The 24,834-nt window shown below is 43.6% G+C and overlaps 1 protein-coding gene and 1 pseudogene across 2 annotated transcripts in view; both read left to right on the forward strand.

The window, feature by feature from the left end:
* The first annotated feature begins 10,472 nt into the window (after positions 1-10,472).
* LOC118650543 lies at positions 10,473-13,729 on the forward strand (annotated as a pseudogene).
* A 10,402-nt stretch (positions 13,730-24,131) lies between these two features.
* RNF17 (ring finger protein 17) overlaps positions 24,132-24,834 on the forward strand; it is a 149,331-nt gene continuing 148,628 nt past the window's right edge. For both annotated transcript variants that reach the window (XM_036299996.1, XM_036299997.1), the window contains exon 1: positions 24,132-24,261. In XM_036299996.1, coding sequence (XP_036155889.1) covers positions 24,132-24,261 — 130 coding nt within the window. The remainder of the gene's footprint in view (positions 24,262-24,834) is intronic.

Raw genomic sequence — 24,834 nt, forward strand, 5'->3', positions numbered from 1 at the left:
AGAATCAACGTTAAAATATACTTAATCCTTTTTTAGACAGACTTTTTTTCAGTTTTATTGGAGTATAATTGACAAAATTGTAAGATATTTAAAGTATACAATGTGATGATAAATAATATTGTATTCCTAAGAAAAATCCCATAATAAATGGACCCTTATATTCTTTTTCTCATACTTTAAGGGGAGAAAATAAACATTTAAAATAAATTTCCTGTATAGAGAAATTTAAGAATTTTAATGCCTATAGTGCGGTGAATATAGTCTCTACTGTTTGGCTCTTTGGAATTCATTTAAGTTTTCTTTATATCAACACACTGATATATCAACACTATTTTGCAAATGTTTCATGGCCCTTTAAAAGGGTACATTCTCTTGCCCTGAGCAGTTTGGTGCAGTGATTAGAGCATTTAGCCCATACTGAAGAGTTGCAGGTTCGATTCTCTGCCCTATAGGGGCTCCTGTGGGAGGCAACCAATTGATATATCTCTCTCACATTAATGTTTTTCTCTCTCTCTCTGCCTCCCTCCCTCTCTCCCTTCTCCCCTCCCTTCCACTGTTTATAAAAATAAAAGCAATGGAAAAAACATACTCAGGTGAGGATTAACAACACACACAAAAAGTAAAAAGGTACGTTCCCTCTATGGAGATGGTAGAGTTTGAAATATATCTACTTATAAATGTGTACTTTCTTGTTAATATTATCCATATCTCATATGGATTCTCTATATTGTTACTTATCCCCATGATTGAATGACTTGGTATATAGTATATCCACATGAGGTTATGAAAGGAGTTCTTATGCATGACTTTGTATCCCTGGCCACTAGCACAATACATTGAACAGAATAGGCACTTACTTATTAAATGAATAAACTATTTGGGGCTGTAAAGTGGGGCGAAATGCAATTGTTCCCAGTTCTCCATTCAAATAAGAAATGAAATTTTACTCTTTTCGCTTTCTCACTATTGGACTTGTAGCTGTAATTACTGCACTTCTTCCTGAAGATACACTTCTCCCTGACACTTAAGTTCCTGTGGCAGGTTCCACTCAGGCCTTCTGTTGGTAGAAAACTATCAACAAAATGAAAAGACAATCCACTGAATGAGAGAACTGAATCCACTGAATATTCTCTGATACATCCGATAAGGAATTAATATCCAAAATTTATAAATGACATAAAATTCAACATGAAAAAACCCCACTCTTATTAAAAAATGGGCAAAGGACCTGAATAGACACTTCTCCAAAGAGGACATACAGATTGCTAATCTATACTAATAAAAGGGAAATATGCTAATTAGACCAGGTTGACCAGCCATCTTCCATATGTCCAACTTCCTTCCGGACAAAGCCATGGTGGTGGGGGCTGAGGCAGAGTCAGTTAGGGGCAAACAGGCCAGCAGGAGAGGGCAGTTGGGAGCAACCAGGCCAGCAAGGGAGGGCAGTTGGGAGTGAACAGGCTGGCAGGGGAGGGCAGTTAGGGGTGATCAGGCAAGCAGACAGAAGTGGTTAGGGGCAATTAGGCAGGCAGGCAGAGAGGTTAGGGGCGATCAGGCAAGCAGGCAGGTGAGCGGTTAGGAGCCAGCGGTCCCAGATTGTGAGAGGAATGTCCGACTGCTGGTTTAGGCCCAATCCCTGTTGTGTCCCGGCAGTCGAACATCCCCCAAAGGGGTCCCTGATTGGAGAGGGTACAGGCTGGTCTGAGGGAACCCCTCACCCCCATGCACGAATTTTATGCACTGGGCCTCTAGTAGACATATAAAAAGATGCTCACAAAGAAATGCAAATGAAAACCACAATGAGATATCACCTCACATCTGCCAGAATGGCTATCATCAATAAATCAACACACAAGTGTTGGTGAGGATGTGGAGAAAAGGGAACCCTTGTGCACTGTTGGTGGGAATGCAGATTGGTGCAGCCACTGTGGAAAGCAGTTTGGAGTTACTTCAAGAAATTAAAAATGAAACTGCCTTATCACCCAATGATTCCACTTCTGGGAATTTGTCCAAAGAAACCCAAAATACTAATTCAAAAGAATATATGAATTCCTATGTTCATTGCAGCATTATTTACAATAGCCAGGGTACAGAACAGGGGTGGGCAAACTTTTTGACTCAAGGGCCACAATGGGTTCTTAAACTGGACCTGAGGGCCAGAACAAAAGCATGGATGGAGTGTTTGTGTGAACTAATATAAATTCAAAGTAAACATCATTACATAAAAGGGTACGGTCTTTTTTTTTTTTTTTTTAGTTTTATTCATTTCAAACAGGCCGGATCCGGCTCGCGGGCCGTAGTTTGCCCATGGCTGATATAGAAGCAGCCCAAGTGACCATCAGTAAATGAGTGAACTAAAACAGCTATGGTTCATTTATTTTGTTTTTTAGATTCCACATATAAGTGAAATCATATAGTAGATGTCTTTCTCAGTGTGGTATTTCACTTAGCATAATACCCTCTAGATCTGTCCACAAATTGAAAATCTTTTTGTTTTATTAATTGAATTTATTGGGATGATATCAGTTCATAAAACCATATAGATTTCAAGTGTACAACTCAATAAAATGTTATCTTCCTACTGCATCATGTACCTATTGCCCCAAGCAAAGTTTCTTTCCATCCCCATTTCCCCCCCTTTGCCCACCTCCCCATAGCCCACACCCCCTCTCCCACTGGCTATCACCACACTATTGTCTATATCTATGTATTGTATATGTGTTTTTTGGCTAATCCCATCACCTTCTTTCATCCAGTGCCCCCACCCTTCTCCCTCTGACAGCCTTCAGTCTGTACCATATATCCATGCCTCTGTTTCTATTTTGTTCATCAGTTTATTTTCTTATTAGATTCCACATTTAAGTGAGATCATATGGTATTTGTCTTCTCTGACTGGCTTATTTCACTTAATATAATAGTCCACCCAAGCTGTCACAAAAGGTAAGTTTTCGATCATTATTTTTTCAAATTGCTTCTCAATCCCTTGCTCTCTCTCTTCTCCTTCTGGTACCCCTATGATGAGGATGTTCTTACACTTCATGCTGTCTCAATGGTCCCTAAACTATCCTCATTTTTAAAAGATGTTTTTAAAATATGTTTTTATTGATTTCAGAGAAATGAAGGGAGAGAGATAAGGATAGAAACATCAATGATGACAGAGACTCTTCGATCTGCTGCCTCCTGCATGCCATCTAACGGGGATTGAGCCATTATATGCACTGACTGGGAATCAAACTGTGAGCCATACCAGCCAGGCTATCCTCATTCTTTTACATTCTTTTGTTGTTGTTGTTGCTCTGATTGGGTATATTTTTTTACCTTGTTTTTCAAATCACTGATTTATAATTGATCCTTTGCTTCATCCAACCTACTGTTTATTCTTTCCAGTGTATTCTTGAAGTCAGATAATTGTATTTCTGACTGATCCTTTTTTATGGTTTCTATGTATTTTTTTTATCTTTATTGTTGAAAGTATTACACAGATCCCCATTCTTCAACATTAACCTCTTCCAGCCCACTCCCATCATCCCCAGGCCCTCACCACCTCATTGTCTGTGTCTATGAGTTATGCAAATATGCATACAAGTTCATTGGTTGAGCTCTTCTCACCCATCTTCCTCTGATTTTCCTTTGAGGTTCAAGTCTGTTCAGGCTTCTATGCCTCTGGGTCTATTTTTGTTCATCAGTTTATTTGGTTCATTAGATTCCACATATGAGTGAGATCATCAGATACTTATCTTTCTCTGACTGGCTTATTTTGCTCAGCATAATACTCCCCAGGTCCATCCATGTTGTCTCAAAGGGTAAGAGCTCTTTCTCTTTTATTGCTGTGTAGTGTTCCATTGTGTAAATAAATGTGCCACAGTTTTGTTTTATTTTTATCCACTCATCTGCTGATGGGCACTTATGCTGCCTCCAAATCTTAGCTATTATAAATTACGCTGCTATGAACATAGGGGTACATGTATTCTTTCTGAGGACTGTTTCAGGTTTCTTAGGCTATATTCCTAAAAGTGGGATCACTGGGTCAAATGGGAGTTCCATTTTTAATTTTTGAGGAAAGACCATACTCTATTCCATAATGGCTGCACCAGTGTGCATTCCCACCAGCAGTGTACTAAGGTCCACTTTTCTCCACAACCTCGTCAACATTTGTCATTTGTTGATTTATTGATGATAGCCATTCTGACAGGTGTGAGGTGATATCTCATTGTCGTTTTGATTTGCATCTCTCAGATGATTAGTGACTTTGAGCATTTTTTCATGTCTCTTGGTCACCTGTATGTCCCCTTTGGAGAAATGTCTATTTAGGTTCTTGCACATTTTTAAATTGGATTATTTGTCTTCCTTTTATGAACTTATTAAGTGTTCCTTCCTCTTGATTTTTTTTGGAATAGTTTGAGGAAGATACATGTTAGTTCTTTTTTGAATATTTGGTAAAACTCCTCTGTGAAGCCATCAGGACCAAGGCTTTTGTTTGCTGTTTATTATTATTACTACTGCTTCAATTTCATCAGTAGTTATTGGCCTATTCAGGTTTTCTGATTCTTCATGATTAAGTTTTGGAAGGTTGTATTTTTCTAGGAATATGTCCATTTCGCATAGGTTGTCCAGTTTGTTGGAATAGAGTTGTTCACAGTATTTTTTTATGATCCTTTGTATTTCTGTGGGGTAAGTTCTTACTTCACCTCTCTTGTTTTGGATTTTGTTTTTTTAGATCCTCCTACTTTGTTTCTTGGTGAGTCTGGCTAGAGATTCATTAATCTTTTTTATCCTTTTGAAGTACCAGCTTTTAGTTTTATTGACCTTCCTTTTTTTTTTTTTTGTCTGTCATTTATTGCCACTCTGATCTTTATTATTTCCTTCCTTCTACTTTCTTTTGGCTTTTTTTGTTGCTCTCTTTCTGATTCCTTAAGTTGTAGTGTTAGATAACTAATTACCAGGTTTTCTTTTTTTTTTTTTTTTTTTTTTTTTGAGCTAGGCCTGTAGTGCTATGAACTTACTTCTCAGGACTGTTTTCACTGTGTCACATAGATTTTGGATTGCTGTGTGTTCATCTTAATTTGTTTCTAAGATGTTTCTTATTTCTTCTTTTATCTCTTTGGCAACCTACTTATTTTTTAATAGCATATTATCTGGCCTCCATGTGTTTGATAGTTTTTTAGAGTTTTTATTGTAGCTGATTTCTAATTTCACGCCATTGTGTTCTGAGAAGATGCTTTATATTTCAACCTTCTTGAATTTGTAGATATTTAGCATGTGTCCTAATATGTGGTCTATCTTTGAAAATATCCCATGTGCACTTGAGAAGAATGTATATTCCATTTTCTGAATATGTCAATTAGTTCCATCTGATCTAGAGTGTCATTTAGGATCGCTGTTTCCTTGCTTATTTTTTGTCTAGAAGATTTATCCAGTAATATCAATAGAGTATTAAAGTCTCCTACTATTATTGTATTGCTGTCAATCTGTCCCTTGACATCCTCCAAAAGTTTTTTTTAATATATTTTGATGCTTCTGTATTGAGTGTATATATGTTTACCAGAGAGTTATATAGCCTCTTGTTGTATCAATCCCTTTACTAGTAGTATTATGTAGTGGCCTTCCTTATCTCTTGTTATGGCCTTCACTTTGAGATCTATTGCTACCCCAGCTATTTTTCATTTTCATTTGCCTGAAGAATTTTTTCCATCCCTTCACTTTCAGCCTGTGTTAGTCCTTTGTTCTGAGGTGGATCTCTTGTAGACAGCATATATATGGATAATCTTTTCTTAACCATTCAGCCACCCTATGTCTTTTGATTGGAGCATTTAATGCATTTACATTTAAGGTTATTATTAATAGGTACTTGTTTGTTGCCATTTTTATTCTTTATGCCCTCTCTTTCTATTTCTTCTTCTTACAACGGTCCCTTTAGCATTTGTTGCATTGCTGGTTTGGTGGTAATAAACTCCATTAGTCTTTTTGTGTCTGAAAAGCTTCTGATTTCACCTTTAATTTTCAATGATAGCCTTGCTGGATAGAATATTCTTGAATTCAGAATCTTTATTTTTATCACTTTGTATACTTCATGCCATTCCCTTCTGGCTTGAAGTGTTTCTACTGAGAAATCAGTTGACAGTCTAATGGGAGATCCCTTGTAGGTAACTTTAGTCTCTCTCTTGGAAATTCTTTCTTTGTCTTTTACATTTGCCAATTTAATTATGATGTGTGTTGGTTTGGGGGTTTTTTTTGGGGGGGGGTTCATTTTGATTGGGACGCTCTATGTTTCCTAGACTTTTGTGGCTTTTTCTTCCCCAAGTCAGGGATGTTTTCTGTCATTATTTCTCCAAACAGCTTTTCTATTCCTTGCTCAGCTTCTACTACTTTTGGTACCCCTATTGTGCAGATGTTGTTTTGTTTCATGTTGTCCTAAAGTTCCCTTAAACTCTCCTGCTTTTTAATTTTTTTTCCAGTTGCTGCTCTGCTTGGGTGTTTTTTCTACCTTGTCTTCTAACTCTCTGATTCCATCCTCAGCATCTTCTAATCTACTGTTGAAACCTTCCCTGTTGTTCTTTATTGCAGATATGTCATTCTTCATTTCCTCTTGAGCCTTACTCATGTTGGTGTATTTCTTATAATTCTCATTGAGTTGCTTGTAATTCTCATTCAGATGTTTGAGCATCTTTATAACCATCATTCTGAATTCTTTCTCTGGCAAATTACTTGTCTCTATTTTATTTAGTTTCTTTTCTGGTGATTTCTCCTTTTCTTTCATTTGGGGGTTGTTTCTTTGTCTCCCCATTTTTGCTGTTCCTTTGGATTTATTTCTATGTATTAGATAAAACTGCTATTCCACCCAGAATTTTTGGATTGGTCTTATGTAGTAGTTGGTTTGTGGGACCTAGTGGTGCAGTCTCTCAGATCTCCTGCCTGGTGTTCTAGGAATGCCTCCTACTTGAGATATTTGGGTTCTCCTGTTGTAGTTGGATCTTGAATGTATTGTCCCATTTGTGGATGGAGTCTCCTCTTGCGATGTCTGATTATGTGGCTCACTCCCTACCACATCATGCCAGCCATTGTGGAGGTGCTGACAGAACAGCACAAAATACCAGACAAAACATGACACAGAAGGAGCACAAGAAGAATGTATACAAGATTCCTGTAGCCCCAACAAAAGTGAACAGTAGAAAAAAATGAGTTAGGAAAAAGAGAGAAAGAATGATTGGAAAAAAGGGAAAGAAAAAATATGGGGAGAAAAACACAATAAAACCAACAAATAAATAAACAAAAACAAACAAACAAACAAAAAACCACAAACAAAAGAAAATCCAGAAAAGGGGTGCAGAATCTGTAGATGCAGAGCTTAAATAAAGAAAATAAGGTTAAAGAATTAGAGGAATAGGGGAATGACCATGGTTTAGAATAAAGGGAGGAGAAAAGAAATAAGAAGACAAGGGAACAAATAAAATTTGAAAAGGAGAATAGAGGAGAGAGCAGGTAGATCTAAATTTAGGAAGTGAAACAAGTTAAGAAATTAGGAGAAGAAGAAAAGAGAAAGAGAAGAGTGAAAAAAATTAAAAAATTGAGTAGTGAGAAGAAAAGAGAAAGGGAAATTGAGTAGGAGCAGGGAAGAGGAAATTAGATATATGAACAAAACAACAGACTAGATTTTAGTCACTAGAATAATAACAAATCAGTAAAGCAGATAGATAATGAAGATCAATTTTTTAAAAGGGGAGAAAGAAAAGAAAGAGATAAACTAAAAAGGAGAATGGAGAAGAAAAATGTGAGGAAAACAAAATAAGAGAGGAAGAAAACAGTTCAATCCAATCCAGTCACCGAGGTTCTCCTTGAGACTGTTCAAACCCATAAACTTGGCCTCTGCCTTTGTTTCCTCTGAAAAGCTCAAAGTGCAGGGTGTGGTAGGCTGTATCATCTAGGGTGTGTTTTGTTTGTGTTTTTTTCCTTTATCTGCCCTCTGGGTAGCTCCTCCCAAGGAAAATAGCCATTTGGGAAGTGTATGAATGACCCAGTGCAGGATTCCTGGCTACTGCTTTTCCAAGTCTCCCTCCCCTGCTTCCCACCACTGCCTGTTCTCAGGCACCAAGTCCGCACCTCCCTCTCTGTGCCAATGCCTCGGGTGTGTAGTTGCAAATGGAAACTCCTGTGCTCTGGGTTTAGAGATAATAAAATAAATAAAATTAAATAAAATAAAGGCAATCGAAACTACAGCTCTCTTTCCCAATGGCTCTGGTGTGCTGGGTCTAGACTCTGCTGCTGCCAGCAGTCCTGCTACCTTTTGCAAGTGCTCGGATGGTATGGGCGCTGCAAGTCATGTTGCCATGGGTTGTGCTTCAGTGGCTTGGGAAGCACTGCTGGTCGTGTCTCCCCAGCCATGGGCAGGTGTGTGCATCCCTGCCTGTGCTTCTGGAACGGTTGTCTCTGTAGTTCAGTTCCCTCCTCTCCGGGCTCCCCACCTCTCATGATCTCACCCTTCTTATTGGTTTCCAGGTGCCTTCAGTTTTTCTTTGTTATAAGTCACCTCATTAGCCCTACCACAGTTGGAAATTCCAGGTGAATGTTCTCCAATTTAGTTGTATTTCCAGCCTGGCCCTGTGTCAAGGTGCATGACAGGTCTGCCTATTTGGCTGCCATTTTCTCCTCTCCTCTATGTCATTTTTCATGCTGTTGTAGTTCTCAGAAAGTTTCTTGAGCATCCTTATAACCATTACTTTGAACTCTACATAAGGTATATTGTTTGCCTCCATTTCATTTAGCTCTTTTTCTGAGAATTCTCTTATTCTTTCATTTGGAGCCTGTTTGTTTGTCTCCCCATTTTGGCTGCCTCTTTGTATTTGTTTCTATATATTAGAGAGATCTGCTATGACTCCCCATCTTTGTGGGGGGGCCTTGTGTAATAGGTGCTGGTGCTCTTGTTCCAGCATCAAGAAGGGTTCAGGAACCTGGAGAAGGCACTGTGTGTAAATTAATAGAGAGTCCACAGGTGAAACATAATTTTGAAAAGCATATTGGGGAGTCAGAGAAGACTTAGCTAAAGGAACTAAGTCAGTGATGGTGAACCTTTTGAGCTCTGTGTGTCAGCATTTTGAAAAACCCTAACTTTACTCTGGTGCCATGTCACATATAGAAATTTTTTGATATTTGCAACCATAGTAAAACAAAGACTTATATTTTTGATATTTATTTTATACTAGAGGCCAGTTGCACAAACATTTGTGCACTCGGGGGGGGGGTGGGGTCCCTCAGCCCGGCCTGTGCCCTCTCGCAGTCTGGGACCCCTCGGGGGATGGCCGCCTGCTGGCTTAGGCCTGCTCCCCGAGGGATTGGGCCTAAGCTGGCAATCAGACATCCCTCTGGCAGCCCGGCAGCCCTAGGGGGCTGTCCACTTGCCAGTGGGTAGCAGACCTAAGCTGCAGTCGGACATCCTTAGTGCTGCTGAGGAGGCGGGAGAGGCTCCCACCACCACCACTGTACTGGCAGCCATCAGCCTGGCTGTGGCTGAGCAGAGCTCCCCCATGTGGGAGTGCACTGACCACCAGAGGGCAGCTCCTGCATTGAGCGTCTGCCCCCTGGTGGTCAGTGTGTGTCATAGTGACCAGGCATTCCCAGTCTTTCTGCTGTTAGGTTCAATTTGCATATTACCCTTTTACTATATAAGATAGAGGCCTGGTGCACTGGTGAGGGCCGGCTGGTTTTCCCTGAAGGGTGTCCTGGATCAGGGTAGGGGTCCCGCTTGGGTGCCTGGCCAGCCTGGGTGAGGGGCTGAGGGCTGTTTTCAGACTGTCCACACCTCCTTCAGGGTGGAGGGTCCTGCTGGGGTCCCTGGCCAGTCTGGGTGAGGGGCTGATGGCTGTTTGCAGCTGGTCACACCTCCTTCAGGGTCGGGGTCCCCACTGGAGTGCCTGGTCAGTCTGGGTGAGGGGCTGAGGGCCGTTTTCAGGCTGGCCTGCGACTGAAGCTCCCAGCCTCTCTTTTTTTTTCTTTTTATTCTGGGATTTATTTACCTTCTATAATTGAAACTCTGTTGCCGTCACTGGCGCTCCCAGCTCTGAGGCTGCGGCTGGCTGAAAGCAGGTATTTTGGGTTTGTTTAGCTTCTATAATTGAAACTTTGTTGCTTTCGGAGCTGTTGCTTTCAGAGCTTAGAGCAGGCCTTGGCAGGCGGGAAACCTTGGCTTCCTCCATCGCTGGAACAAGCAAACTTCCTGCTCACTTCAGCTGCGTGGCTGCCGGCCGCCATCTTTGTTGGCAGTTAATTTGCATATCTTGCTGATTAGCCAATGGGAAGCATAGCAGAGGTACGGTTAATTACCCTTTTTGTCTTTTATTAGATAGGATATTTAAATGCTATTTAACAAAGAAAAATCAACCAAAAAAATGAGGTGACATGCGTGTCATAGGTTCGCCATCACTGAACTAAGTTCTCCTTGTCTCAGGACCCCTTGCTTTTTATTCACACAAATTGTCCGAATGCAAGGTGGAGATATACACATCAAATGGTAAGGTTTTGTATACACAATCCATTGTCAGATTGGGGGAATTTTGCCTATGGCTGTTCAGATGTTTGGCCAGTAGGAGGCAATAACATGTAGATTGAGATGCCCTTAGCTGTCTGGCAGCAAGCAATTAATTTATGCATCCTTTTCAGGTTTGGGGGAATACCCTCAGCCATCTCCAGATGATTCAGCCCTGCTGACATGCTGGAATTGGCTTCCGGCAATAGGTACCTTATGGGATCCAGTCATGCAATCGCCTTGATTACCTGAGCTGGGTGTTCTAGGAATGTCCCTTGTGTGGTGGATTATGTAGGCCCTGATGTTATAATTGAATCTTAATTGCTATTGGCCCATTCATGCACAGGATCAACCCTCAGACTGGCTGACTGTGAGGCTCAACCTCACCATGGAGTGTAAGCTGCTCTGCAGGTGCTGACCACACAAAGCAGAATTCACCTCAGCAGGATTTGGTGGCTGCCATGATCTCTCTCTGGATATGCTGTTTGTTAAGCTTATTGGATCCTGTTCTGGTGTTGTCTGTAGCTGGCCACTTGGTGTGTTGGTTCTGGGCCTCATTGGTGCAGGCCAATGTCAGACGCCATCTGTGTCAGGCCCTCAGCAACCTTTTTGGAGCAATAAGCCATCCATAATTTGTGGCTTCCTCTGCTGGACTTGGGTGTGCATAGGAAGAGCTAAGCTGTTCACCAAGGCCAGCTTTTCCCAGCACCAGGCCAGGGGGGGAGGTCAGGAAAAGTCCCAAGGAACCCCAAGATCTGCCTCTGCCTGCCTTCACCTGCTGGCTACCTGTTAGGCTCAATCACTGAAAAAGCCTCTAGCCCTGGCTGGTATGACTCAGTTGGTAGGAGTGTCATCCCATACACCAAAATATTTGCTTCCTGGTCAGGACACATACTCAGATTTCAGGTTCAACCCCTGGTCAGGGCATGTGCAGGAGGCAACTGGTCAATATTTCATTGTCAAATCAATGTTTCTTTCTCACTCACTCCCTCTCCCTTCTTTTCTCTCTAAAATAAATAAAAGCATGTCCTCGGGTGAGGTTTAAAAATACGTACATACATACATACATACATACATACATACATACGTACATACATACATACAATGAAAGATCCTCTGGTGGAATTAGGAGGATGGGGCTAATGGATCTCCCATGAAGAGGAGGTGCCAGTCTGGCTTCAGGGAAGGTGGTGGGTATGGTCCTCTCCCCAGAGCCACACGACTTAATCTATTCTGTATTTTTCCCCAAACTTGGTAAGTTGGAGCCACTAGGAGTCAGACAAGTGGGACCTCTGGATCCCAGAGGTTGGGTCTGCTGGAAGTTGGGAGGGTGGTTCTATTCGATCTCCCATGAGGGCGAAGCACCAGTCATGTTCACAGAAAGTGGGCAGAACAGCCTCCACCCCAAAGCCAGAAAACTCAGTCACTGACACTCCCTGAGTCTTCCCTGACCTCTACACCCAGGCCAAGGCAACTGATTCCTCAGCAAGACCTAAGCTCTGCATGGTGGAGCAAGAGGGAATCTAGAGGGTGGGGCAATTGTTTCCCCCAGGCTGAGGCCACATAGAGTAGGTTGCTCCATCCAAGAAAAATGGTCTCTGTGGTATGGAAGAATGACTCAGAACAGGATTCCTGGTGGCTGTCCCCCCAGCTCCCTCCCCAGAAGCACAAACCCAGACTCTCCTCTGGCAACTCTAGAACACTCTGGCTTTCCTCCTACCCTAGAGCCCAGGATGAGTGGCTGCAAACAAAATTGTATGCATTGGCCCTTTAAGGCCTGTGTCTTTAGTAGACTCTGTCTCACCCTGGCTTTTTAGAAACCCTGCTGTTTTTTACAGCCAGATGTTATGTGGGTGCCTCTTCCCAGCTCTGGCACTCTAGACTGGGCGTCCCAGCTTGGGGTTTAGGCCCCACCTTCTCAGGGGGAATCCTCAGCAGCTGAGATAGCTCATGGTACCTCAGCCACTGCCCATGGGAGCAGAGACAGGCCTTTTCACACCTCCACCCTTCCTAACAGTCTTTTTTTCCCCCCATAAGGCAAATCGTTTATTCTTTTTAAATGTTAGACTATTTTACAAACTACTAAATCTAAGAGAACCTAAATACATTCATATTTTTAAAAATATGTCATCTATATTGTACCAACACAAGTTGATTCAACTTGCAGAAACCTATAAAAATTAGGACCAACCCTGTTGATCTGGAGGTTAAGTTCTTAAAGTGCTTCAGTTCTGAAACTTATTGCAGAGGAAGAACTGCAGGTGGTTCCATGAGAGACACATGTCTGTACTTTGAAGTCTTGTACTTCTCCCTAATTGCTTGCTGAGGTCGATGGGGTATATCAAGGCATGCTTTATGTAGCTAACTCAGGCAAGGCACAATTTCACTTAATGAATAGCCTATAAATACAGCAAAGGTTTCTGGCCAGATGCTTGTTCACAGTATAGTTGGCCAGGCAATAAGCTGCTGCAGCTATCAATGAAGGAAGCTATTTCAAGAATGGGTCAGCTTCAGTAATGAATTTGAGTGGGAAGATGATCTTCCAAAACCCAAAACTACTGAAGTTATTAGAAAAGGCGCAATTACCAAATACACAACAGAGGAGGAAAAAGAAGATGGATGACACTGGCGTATGTTCAGAATTGGAGAACAGGACCCCAGGGTTGATATGAAGGCCACTGAGCCCTATAAAAAAGTTATCAGTCATAGAGGATATTATGGGGATGGATTAAATGTCATTGTTGTGTTTGCTGTCTGTTTTATGCCTGAAAGTTGTCAACCTAACTATAGATACCTGATGGACAACCTCTTTAAGTATATTATTGGTACTTTGGAACTGTTAGTAGTAGAAAATTACATGCTAGTTTATTTAACTGGTGCAACAACTTGAAGGAAAATGCCCAGTCTGGGATGGCTCAGGAAATGCTATCAGCAAATTGATAGAAGGTTATGGAAAAACCCAAAATCTTTAATTATCATACATCCCTCGTGGTTTATGGCTGTTACAAGACCATTTATTAGCTCTAAATTCAGCCAAAAAATTAGATACATCTTTAATTTGGCAGAACTAGTGGAACTTGTCCCTTTGGAATATATTGGCATACCAGAATGCATAAAACAAGTTGATCAGGAGCTTATTGGAAAACAAGATGAACCAAAAAGTGAACAGTAAGTTTGGCATCTAGTGCAAACAAGACTGAAGAATGTGCTGATGAAGCAATGATCTTTTTTTTTTTCATTTATAATGCATTTATTGGCCCTGATTTTTATGTAACCTGTTACAAAATCGACTTGACTTTTCCTCAATGGACTTTTGCATGAGGGACTGTTCACTACTGTTTTGGTTTTCAAATCTCTTGAATTTAGCTCTTAACTAGCTGATGATATTGTAATCATTTTATATTTTATATTGCTAAAAGGAGAGAACCACACTTCATATAAAGTGGTTTTTTGCATTGGTTTATTGAAAAAAAGATTGTCTTTAACCTTTGGCATTTTAATTATGATATGTCTTGGAGTGGGCCTCTTTGGGTACATCTTGATTGGGACTCTGTGCTTCCTGAACTGGTGTGACTTTTTCCTTCACCAGGTTAGGGAAGTTTTCAGCCATTATTTCTTTAACATGTTATCTATCTTTTGCTCGCTCTTTTCTCCTTCTGGTACCCCTATGATTTGGATGTTGTTACACTTGATGTCCCAGAGGTTGCTGAGACTTTCCTCACTTTTGTAAATTCTCTTTTAAATTAAATTTTATTTTTTATGCTCTGCTTGGGTGCTGCTTACTGTTATCTTGTTCTCTAAATTGCTGACTCAATCCTCTGCTTCATCTTACCTGCTGCTGATTTTTTCTAGAGTATTCTTCACTTCAGATATTGTATTCTACCTTTCTGACTGGTCCTTTTTTATGGTTTCTATGTCTTTTAAAAACAATTTTATTGTTATTTCAGAGAGGAAGGGAGAGGGAGACAGAGAGAGGAACATCAATGATGAGAGAGTATCACTGATTGGTTGCCTCCTGCACACCCTCTACTGGGGATGTGCCCTGACCAGGAATCAAACAGTGTCCTCCTGGTTCTTAGATCAACACTCAACCAGTGAGCCACACTGGCGGGGCTCTATATCTTTTTTAATACTTACTATCTCTTTGTTTAAGGTCTTTCTTAGATCATCCATTCTTCTCCTAAGTTCGTTGAGTATTCTTATAGCCATTGTTTTAAATCCCACATTCAGTATTTTGGTTGCTTCCATTTCATTTGATTCTTTTTCTGGGGATTTCTCTTTTTATTTCATTTGGGGCATAGTTCTTTGTCTCCCCATTTTGTCTCTGTGTATTAGGTAAATCTGCTATGACTCACACAGACTTGTTATGAGGGCTTTATGATGAAGGTGTCTTGTTGAGCTCAGTAGCACAATCTTCCAGATCACCTGAGATCCATGCTCCAGGAATGTTTCTTGTCAGTCATGTGCACCCTCCTGTTGTACTTGAGTCTTGAATGCTGTTGGCCCTTTCATGAATGGAGTTAACCCTTCAAGCTGGCAGGCTATACGAGTAAACCTCAATCACTGTATATGAGACTTTGAGCAGGGGCTGCCCCCTGAGACAAAGTTGTTCCCAGCAGGATCTGGTGCCTGTTGGAATCCCCCTTTGGATGTGCCACTTGTGTGGCTGGTTGGGTCTGAAGCCCACCACAGGTTGTGTTGGTTCTGGGTCCACTTGAGCAGGGTTCAGGTACAGGTTGATGTCAGATGTTGTATGTAACCACCCTTGGGCTACCTGTCTGGAGCTACCACACTTTTCACCATTTATGGATATGTCTACTGGGCCTGAGTGCACATGGGAAAGGTCAGTCTGTGTATAAGGATTTGCTTCCTCCAGGTTAAAGCTGGGGGCAGATCTGTAAAAGGACTGAGGCTTCCTGAGGTCCACCTCCACCTGTCAGCGATTCCCCCTCCCCCTGAGGTTCCCTGATCTTTCTCTAGAGTCTTCTGAAAAAAGACCATAGAGTGCGCCCAGACTGGCTGTTCCCACAGACTCTGCCACAGGGGGTGAGTTCAACAGGACAAGGCAACTGGGGTCGGGAGGAGAGGGCTAGTGGGTCCCCTCCTTGGGGGTCACATGATCAGGTACTCAATGAGGTGAAAATGGCTCCTACTCCAGAGTCAAACCACTCAGTCTGTACCAGAGTCCCCAACTCTAGCTCCTCAGGAGGCGTATGCCACAGATTCAGGTTAGGTGCAGCCAGGAGCAATTTCAGCTAAGCAGAGCCACCAGGCTCAAGGGGACAGATCCAAACAGTCTCCCATTGGAGGTGGTGCCCACAAGCCTGTAGGAAGGGTGCAGGCACTTCTTCCCCTTGCCAGGGTTGCACAAGTTGAGCTCACAGAGAAATGAGGTGTTGCCTCACATACACACATGATGTGGCCACACAATCCAGCACCCACCCATCTATTTCCTGGACGAAAGCTTCCCCAGAAGACACGCTTTAAAAGTTCCAGATCTGAATGGCACTCTGGTCCCCTTGCACGTCTGAACTCAGCAGGATCGAGCCAGGCAAGGGATTCAACAGGTGGTGTGGCGAGGGGAACTGGCTGTGAGCTTGAGGTGGGGGAGACAGCCCTCTACAAAGCCACACAGTTTAGTCACTGTCTAGGTCTCCACGAAGAGCCTCCCCAGAAGAAGAGGGGCCAAAGTGTTACTGATGGGTGCATCCAGGAGACCCCTCAGCAGGACCAAGCATGGCAGAATGGCCTCACTGGCAGTCAGGAACCTGGTAGTGCACTCTCCAGGCTGGTGCTATAACAATAGGAGTGCTCATCCCTGGGAGATGGTGTCTGGATCTCCCAGGTGGACTAAATCCCCACTGATTTTCATGACCAGATGCTATGTGGGCTCCCCTTCCCATCTCTGTTGCTGTGGGTTGGGGATACCTGCTTGGGGTTGAGGCCCCACACTCCTGGGAGAAGGAAGTTTTGCAGCTGCTATATCCTTCCCACTTTTCAGCTGCTACCCATAGTTAAGTCCTTAGTTATATTTTAGTTCAGCTAGACCTTAGTTGGTTATTCAGGTTGATTGCTCTATAATTTAGTTGTAAATCTGGTTTGGGGCCAGGAACAGGTAAGTGTAATTTCCACCTACTCTGTAGCCATCTTGGAATCCCCCCAAAATTGCAAATCTTAATGAAAATACCTTAGTAAAATTAAACACCTTTAGACAATAAGAGACATCATGAACAAAGTGAAGGGAAAAAGTCACAGCCTAGAAAAGGATATTTGCAATGGGAATCTAGAATAAAGAATTCCTACAATCAATTAGAAACAAACCAAAAGAAAAAAAAAGATATGAAAGCCTAAATGACCAATAAACATGAAAAGATATCTACCTCATTAGTCATTAGAGAAATGCTAATTAAAGCTTCAAGGAGATATCATGGTATAGCTAATCAGTTAGCAAAAAAAATAAGACAGCTGCTAATCTAAGTATTTGCATAGAAGGTGGAAGTGAACAGGTAGGCTAAAAGGTAAAGAAATTTATCTTGTATAACTTTCGGTGCAGGCAATATCTCCCCAGGTAATCTAGAATATACACCTTCCTTCAGCTGGGCTTGGGATTTGCATTATGCTATTAGATCAGTGGTTCTCAACCTTGGCTGCACATTAGAATCACCTGGGAATCTTTTTAAAATCCTGATTTCTGGGCCTCATCCTCCAGAAATTGTTTCTTTGTTACTAATGTGGCCTCACCCCATAACAAAGAAACAGAATTTCCGGAGGATGAGGCCCAGAAATCAGGATTTTAAAAAGATTCCCAGGTGATTCTAATGTGCAGCCAAGGTTGAGAACCACTGTATTAGAGTAATCTAGGAAAACAGAAGCTAAAAATTAAAGTGATCTTAAATTCATAGTGGCTTAGGGACACCTAAAGGAAGCAAAAACAAATTTGGAGAAATATATCATTAATACAGGCCTCACAGGATTCCCAGAGATTAACACTTCTAAATATGGGTTTATAATCTATACTAATAAAAGGGTAATATGCTAATTAGACCAGACATATTTCGGACATCCATCCTGACAAAGCCAGGGGCGTGGCCAGCCTGCAAACGGCCATCAGCCCCTTGCCCAGGCCTGTCCCGACCCCAGCAGGGACCCTCACCCCAGTGGGGGCGTGGCCAGCCTGCAAAAGCTCTCAGCCCCTTGCCCAAGCCAGCCACGCCCCCCAGCAGAGACCCTCACCCCAATGGGGGTTTGGTCAGCCTGCAAATGGCCCTCAGCCTCTCATCCAGGCTGGCCACGCCCCCCAGTGAGGACCCTCAACCTGATCAGGAGTGTGGCCAGCCTTCAAACCACCCCAACCCCTCGCCCAGGCCGTCACTGCCCCCAGCAGGGTCCCCCACCCCGATGGGGGCATAGCTGGCCTTCAAACCCCTGGTGGCCCCTCACCCAGGCTGGCCCTGCCCCTCAGTGGGGACCCCTGCACCCCAATTGGGGGTGTGGCTGGCCTGTAAACTGCCCAGGCCCCTCGCCCAGGCCAGCCCCACAAGGGTACCCCCACCCTTATCCAGGACCCCCTTCAGGGCAGACCAGCAAGCCCCCACCCATGCACCAGGCCTCTATCTACACTAATAAAAGACAAAGATGCTAATTGATCATACCTTTTCTATGCCCAAGCCATGCCCACTAGCCAATCAGAGTGACTATATGCAAATTAACCCAACCAAGTTGGCGGCCGGCAGCCACGGAGCTGGAGCAAGCAGGAGGCTTGGTTACCCCGGCAATGGAGGAAGCCAAGCTTCCCGCCTGCCCTGGCCGACTGTGGCCTCCGAAAAAGGCAACTAAGTTTCAATTATAGAAGCTAAATAAATCCCAGATACCTGCTTCCAGCCAGCCTCCACTGGGAGCTTGGGTGGCTGGGGGCTGTGGCCAGCCTGCAAACAGCCATCAGCGCCTCACCCAGGATGGCCAGGCACCCCAGCGGGGACCCTCACCATGAAGGGGCTGTGGCCAGCCTGCAAACAGACATCAGCCCCTCACCCAGGCTGGCCACACCCTCATGGGGTAAGGGTCCCCGCTGGGGGGTGTGGCCAGTCTGAAAACAGCCCTCAGCCCCTCACCCAGGCTGGCCAGGGACCCCAGCAGGACCCCCACCCTGATCCGGGACACCCTTCAGGGAAAACCAGCCGGCCCCCACCCGTACACCAGGCCTCTATCCTATATAATAAAAGGGTAATATGCAAATTGACCATAAAAGCAGAGCGACTGGGAATCACTGGTTACTATGACACACACTGACCACCAGGGGGCAGATGCTCAATGCAGGAGCTGCCCCCTGGTAGTATGGGTGCTCCCACAGGGGGAGTTCTGCTCAGCCACAAGCCAGGCTGATGGCTGCCAATACAGCAGTGGTGGCGGGAGCCTCTCCCGCCTCCTCAGCAGCACTAAGGATGTCCGACTGCAGTTAGGCCTGCTCCCCACTGGCAAGTGGACATCCCCTGAGGGCTCCCGGGCTGCCAGAAGGATGTCTGACTGCCAGCGTAGGCCCAATCCCCCAGGGAACAGGCCTAAGCCAGCAGGTAGTCATTCCCCAAGGGGTCCCAGACTGCAAGAGGGCACAGGCTGGGCTTAGGGACCCTCCCTAAGCCAGCAGGTAGTCATTCCCCAAGGGGTCCCAGACTACAAGAGGGCACAGGTTGGGCTGAAGGTCCCTCCCGAGTACCCTCCAGGCCTCTAGTGTATACTTATAAAAGGGTAATATGCTAATTAGACCAGATGTCCTTCCAGACAAAGCCATGTTGGCGGGGCCAAGGCAGAGGCAGTTAGGGGGATCAGGCCAGCAGGGGAGAGCAGTTAGGGGCTATCAGGCTGACAGGGGAGAGCAGTTAGGGATCAGGCCAGTAGGCAGGCAAGCGGTTAGGAGCCAGCAGTCCCAGATTGTGAGAGTGATTCCAACTGCCGACAGTCGGACATCCCCTGTCAGCAGTCGGATATCCCCTGAGGGATCCCTAATTGGAGAGGGTACAGGCTGGGCTGAGGGACTACCTCCTTCCCCCGTGTATGAATTTAGTTGCACTGGGCCTCTAGTACAAAATTATAAAAACACAAGGAGCCTTAACCAGTTTGGCTCAGTGGATAGAGCGTCGGCCTACAGACTGAAGGGTCCCAGGATTGATTCCAGTCAATGGCATGTAATTTGGTTGCAGGCACATCCCCAGTAGGGGGTGTTCAGTAGGCAGCTGATTGACGTTTCTCTCTCATTGATGTTTCTAACTCTCCCTCTCCCTTCCTCTCTGTAAAAAATCAATGAAATATATTTTTTAAAAAACACAAGGAAACAAATCATCATGAATGAAGTTTAGAAAAAATAAGTTGCAGCACTGGCAGGTGTTGCACAGTGGTTATAGCATCAGCCCACGCACCAAAGGGTCACGGGTTTGATTCCCAGTCAAGGGTTGCAGGTTCGATGGCACAGGAGGCAACCAATGGATGTGTCTCTCTCACAGCGATGTTTCTCTCTCTGTCTCTCCCTTCCTTTCTCTAAAACTCAATAAAAACATATCCTGGGTAAGGATTAAAAACATGAGAAAGGAACACACTATCCAAAATATCAGAAAATTTTGGAAATTAAAAAAGTCCATCTAGAATTGGATAAAATAATCACTGAAATTTTAAAACTCAATGGTCATGTTAAATAACAGTTGAGATTCAGCTGAAGAGAGAACTGATTACCTGGGAGATACATATATGGAAAAGAAATGACAGAGAGAGAGAGAGAGAGAGAGAGAGAGAGAGAGAGAGAGAGAGAGAGAGAAATAGAAACTATGAAAGAGAGGTTAAGAGAAATAAAGGGTAGAGGTCCTATTTACTGTCTAATAGGAGTTCCAGAAGAAATAAAAAGGAAAAGGTAATATTCAAAGATAAATGGCTGGCCCTAGCCAATTTGGCTTGGTCGATAGAGCATCAGCCTGTGGATGAAGGGTCCCAGGTTCAATTCCATTCAAGGGCACATGCCTGGGTTGCAGGCTCAATCCCCAGTGGGGGGTATGCAGGAGGCAGCCAATTAATGCTTCTCTCTCATCATTGATGTTTCTATCTCTCTCTCCCTCTTCCTTCTTCTCTGAAATCAATAAAAATATACATTTTTTTTATAAAAGATAAATGGTTGAAAAATTTCCAGACCAAAAAAACAAGAATGTTCAGACTGAGGAAATGCATCAATTCCAAGCAGAGTAAATAAATATCTACACCTTGAGATTATAATGAATATATAGAATGTCAAAGAAAAACAACTTACCTATATAGAATGACAACTAGATTTACCACAAACTTTTCAATAGCAACAACAGAAGTCATAAATTTGTATTATATTATCTCCAAAATCTGAGAAAAAATACCAGTTAACCTAGAATTGTATGTTACTAATTAATCTTTCTAGATGAAGATGAGATAAAAATATATTTTATATATATATATATATATATATATATATATATATATATATATATATATCTGTTGCACGAACATTTGCGCAATAGGCCTTCCTTCCCCTGGCTGCTGGCACTGGTTTTCCTCCGGCACCCAGGACCCAGACCTTTTGTCCAGCCGCAGAGAGGCTTGGCTTCTCCGCTGCGGCCACAGCAGAGAAGCCAAGCCTCTTCAGTCTTCAGGCTTCAGTCTTCAGTCTTCGCTCCATGCCTGCGTATGCAAATTAACTGCATCTTTGTTGGGTTAATTTGCATAGTTGCTCTGATTGGCTGGTGGGTGTAGCGGAGTGACACCAATTTGCATGTTTCTCTTTTTTTCATGTAGATAAGGCTAATATTCAAAGTGTCCCCTTGGGAGTTTGACCAGGAGACCGGGAGTTCAATCACTCACTATGATGTGTGCTGACCATCAGGAGGCGGCACAGAATAAAGGAAGGCCCCAACCAGCAGCCGGCAGCCAGGGAAGGAAGGCTCCGGCCAGCAGCTGGAAGGCCCAAATTGGCCCTGATTGCCAGCCAAGCATAGGGACCCTACCAGTGCTCGAATTTTGTGCACGGGCCTCCAGTTATCTAAATAAAAACCAAGAGCATTAGTCACTAACATATCTTCACTAAAGACATTTCTTCAGGATGTCCTTAAAGAAAAAAAAATTATCCTAGAAGGACATATGAGACACAAGAAGGAATAAAGGATTGGCCAACATGTGAGTAAATGGCCAAACAGACCTAATAAAAACAGATTATATGGATAAAATTAAATCATCTCTTAAACTTGTTGGAAGGTACATGAGTTCATACTATTTTTTATTCCTTTTTGTGCAGCTAACAAATTTTATGATAATTTTTTATCCTCACCAAGGATATGTTTAGTGATTTGAGAGAGAGAGGGAGGGGGGAGAAAGAGAGAGAGAGAGAGAGAGAGAGAGAGAGAGAGAGAGAGAGAGAGAGAGTTGTTTCCTATATGCACCCGACTGGGGATCAAACCCGAAACCTAAGTATGTGCCCTGACTGGGAATTAAATCCAAAATTTTTTGGTGTATAGGACGACACTCCAAGCAACTGAGCCACTTATCCAGGGCATGATAAATTTTTAATAGTGCAGGGAAGAGTGTTCCAGGCAAAGATCTTGAGGTTGACTTACTTACAGAACTGAAAAATGCCAATGTACCTGGAACATAGTGAGACGTGGTGCAAAATGAAGCTTGAGAGGCCTTGGAGGCCATTTTAAGGATCTGTCACAGTCAGTGGGAAACCACTAAAGGACTCCAGACAAAAGATTTAAATAATCTAAATTACATGTTAAGATGATAATTATGGCTTCTCTTTTTTGAGAGGACCCAGTAAGTATTAAGACCTGACATATGGGGTCTAAATATTTACCATTGTATTTCTTACTGGCCCTGATTTATCCAAGATTTATTTAACTTCTGGAATTACCAAGGGCATACTTCTCTCCAGCACAGTTGATGATATTCAGAGATGACTCCTCTGTACTAGACCACATTAGATGCATATCATGACCCAAGAAGAACCCCTATGCAATTAGACTGTCATTATTCCAATTGCAGTACAGATATCCTAGTGTAAAAGGGGATTATGGCTACTTGCTAGAACAGTAGTGACTGTAGGGAGAAACATGAGGGTTTCCAGGAGCAGTTGGTGGTTCAAAGGCTGAGCCATGAAGGATGAGGAGAATACAAGTCGATAAAAAGGAAGGAGTGGGCATTCTAGATAGGAGAACAGGGAAAACTACTCACAACACTGTAGACGATTTCAGCATGTTACAGGGGAGCATTTGCTCAATCAGTACTCTGAGTTTCATTATGGATTAGTAGCAGAAACGATTGGGTGGGTGGCATGGGGATGGGCTAAGGAAGCGATACTTTTACCTGAGGGCAACAAAGTATAAAGATTTTTTTTATCAAGGGTGAGCTTCTGAACTTCTGTTTATATTTCAAAAAAATGTTGTAGGGAAAATAAGGAATATCTGCAGGCTTTTATTAATGACTGAAAGTTCCCTGCCATCATCTCCAGGTGCTTCCTCCGTGATCCACCTGCCACATTGCCACCAGATGACTCCATCCTTTGGTCACACACTTAGCAAGCATTCTGCAGCTTGAAGGGTAAAGTCCAAACTCTTTAGCCCAATATTCAAGACTGTCCAAAATTCCATCCCAACATACCTCTCCAAAAATCTCACTTTAAGGAAATTAATACTCTGGCCAAATGATCTCTAAATTTTAAGAGGCCACTGCATCTCCTTCCTACTTTCTCTTGCTTATACTGTTCCTTTTCACTGGAATGCCTCCTTCCCTCTGTTTACTCCTGTAAGTCCCACCTAAGTTTTAAGGTCTAATGCAAACCCTCTGTCCTCTAAGAAGGCTTTTTATAACATATTGACATCATCTTTCCAGAGTGCAGTGATTTTTATTGTCTCTACCCTCTAACACTAGCTATGTAACACTAGCTATATAACAAAATTACCACAAGCTACCTTAGCAGAAGTTACTGTTTTAGATAGAGGTTATAAACCTGTTCCTTATAAATTCTTTGCTTCCTCAACCACTCCCAGCTCAACAACTGTTAGTAATGATGACCACCCCTTAGTTTGAAGTACTTAATTGAATTTCCCCCACCAGTAGCCACTTATAGTTCTCCATTGAGGCTAGTAGTCAAGCCCTCAAATCCTTAGATGATTCAAATACGGAATTAAAATACTTTTTTTTCACAGGTTTAGACTTTCTGGCCTTGATAACTAATGAAGGGGGAATCCCTTCAATATAAGGATTGATTACTGCCTGTGAGGTCCACACGGTGTAAGTAATAATACGTGAAATCTGGACTTCAATGCACTGAATGCTCAGGGGGTGACGCTTTTGGTAGAGGTTTGAAAGTAAATGGTGCTTGAAAACCTGGCGTCCTTCCTTGATATGAAGCCTCTGGGGTCAAACTAAAAACAGTCAGCCTTCCCCGCGCACGTGCAGGGCCGCAGGCGAGGGTCAACTGGGGCGGGGGGCGGGCTTTAATATCTTAGCCTGCTGATTGGCTACCTGCAGAGATTGCCTTCGATGATTGATCGCTGGCGCGAGGGACGCTGGGACTGGCACGCGGTACTTTCCTCGGGTCTAGAAGGCAGCAATGGCGGCAGAATCTTCGACAGCTCGGCTCACCCTGCCTTCCTGTCAGCAGATGGGAAGGAAGGGTCGGCCCTGGGTAGCGGCTGAGATTCAGTGCACTCGGTGTGACAGAATGGTGACCAAAGCTTCCGGTAAGGATCCCGGGGGTGGGCTTCGCGGGCTGGCTTCGTCCTGGGCTGCGGGCATGGAGACAGCGAGGCCGGCGAGGGTGGGAGCAGCGGGGCTGGCGGAGGCCTGGGGCTGACGTGGAAACCGTCGCACAGCATCACCCTCCCGTCGCTCTCGCTCACCGAGGGGCGGGTCTCGGGTCTCGGTCGGTCGCGTAGACGCCTGAGGTCGGTTGAGGGGGCGTGGCGCCTGCCCCCCCCCCCCCCCGGGGGCCTCCGAGGCCTCCCCGCTTCTCCTGGAGACAGACCGCGTGAGTTCTCGCCCCCCTACCCGTTCGAAAACGTCCCAGGCTCACCAGAGAGTCATGTAAGAATTTCTCCTGTTGCCTTGTGGTCAGGAAGTAATGAAATTTGAATTTTTTGTGTAGTTTTAGTTGTAGAAGTGACAAGGAGACCACTATGAAATGTTCCTGAATTAAAGAGATATTAGAGATTTTATTTTTGGGTGGGGTGGAGGGGGGGGGGTGAAATTATTGCTGTTAGCCGCGAATTATTCCTTTATTCATCTTGTGTTTTCTGTACGACAAGGGAAGAAAT

The sequence above is a fragment of the Myotis myotis genome, unplaced genomic scaffold (assembly GCF_014108235.1).
Source record: "Myotis myotis isolate mMyoMyo1 unplaced genomic scaffold, mMyoMyo1.p scaffold_m19_p_3, whole genome shotgun sequence".
Lineage (NCBI taxonomy): Eukaryota > Metazoa > Chordata > Mammalia > Chiroptera > Vespertilionidae > Myotis > Myotis myotis.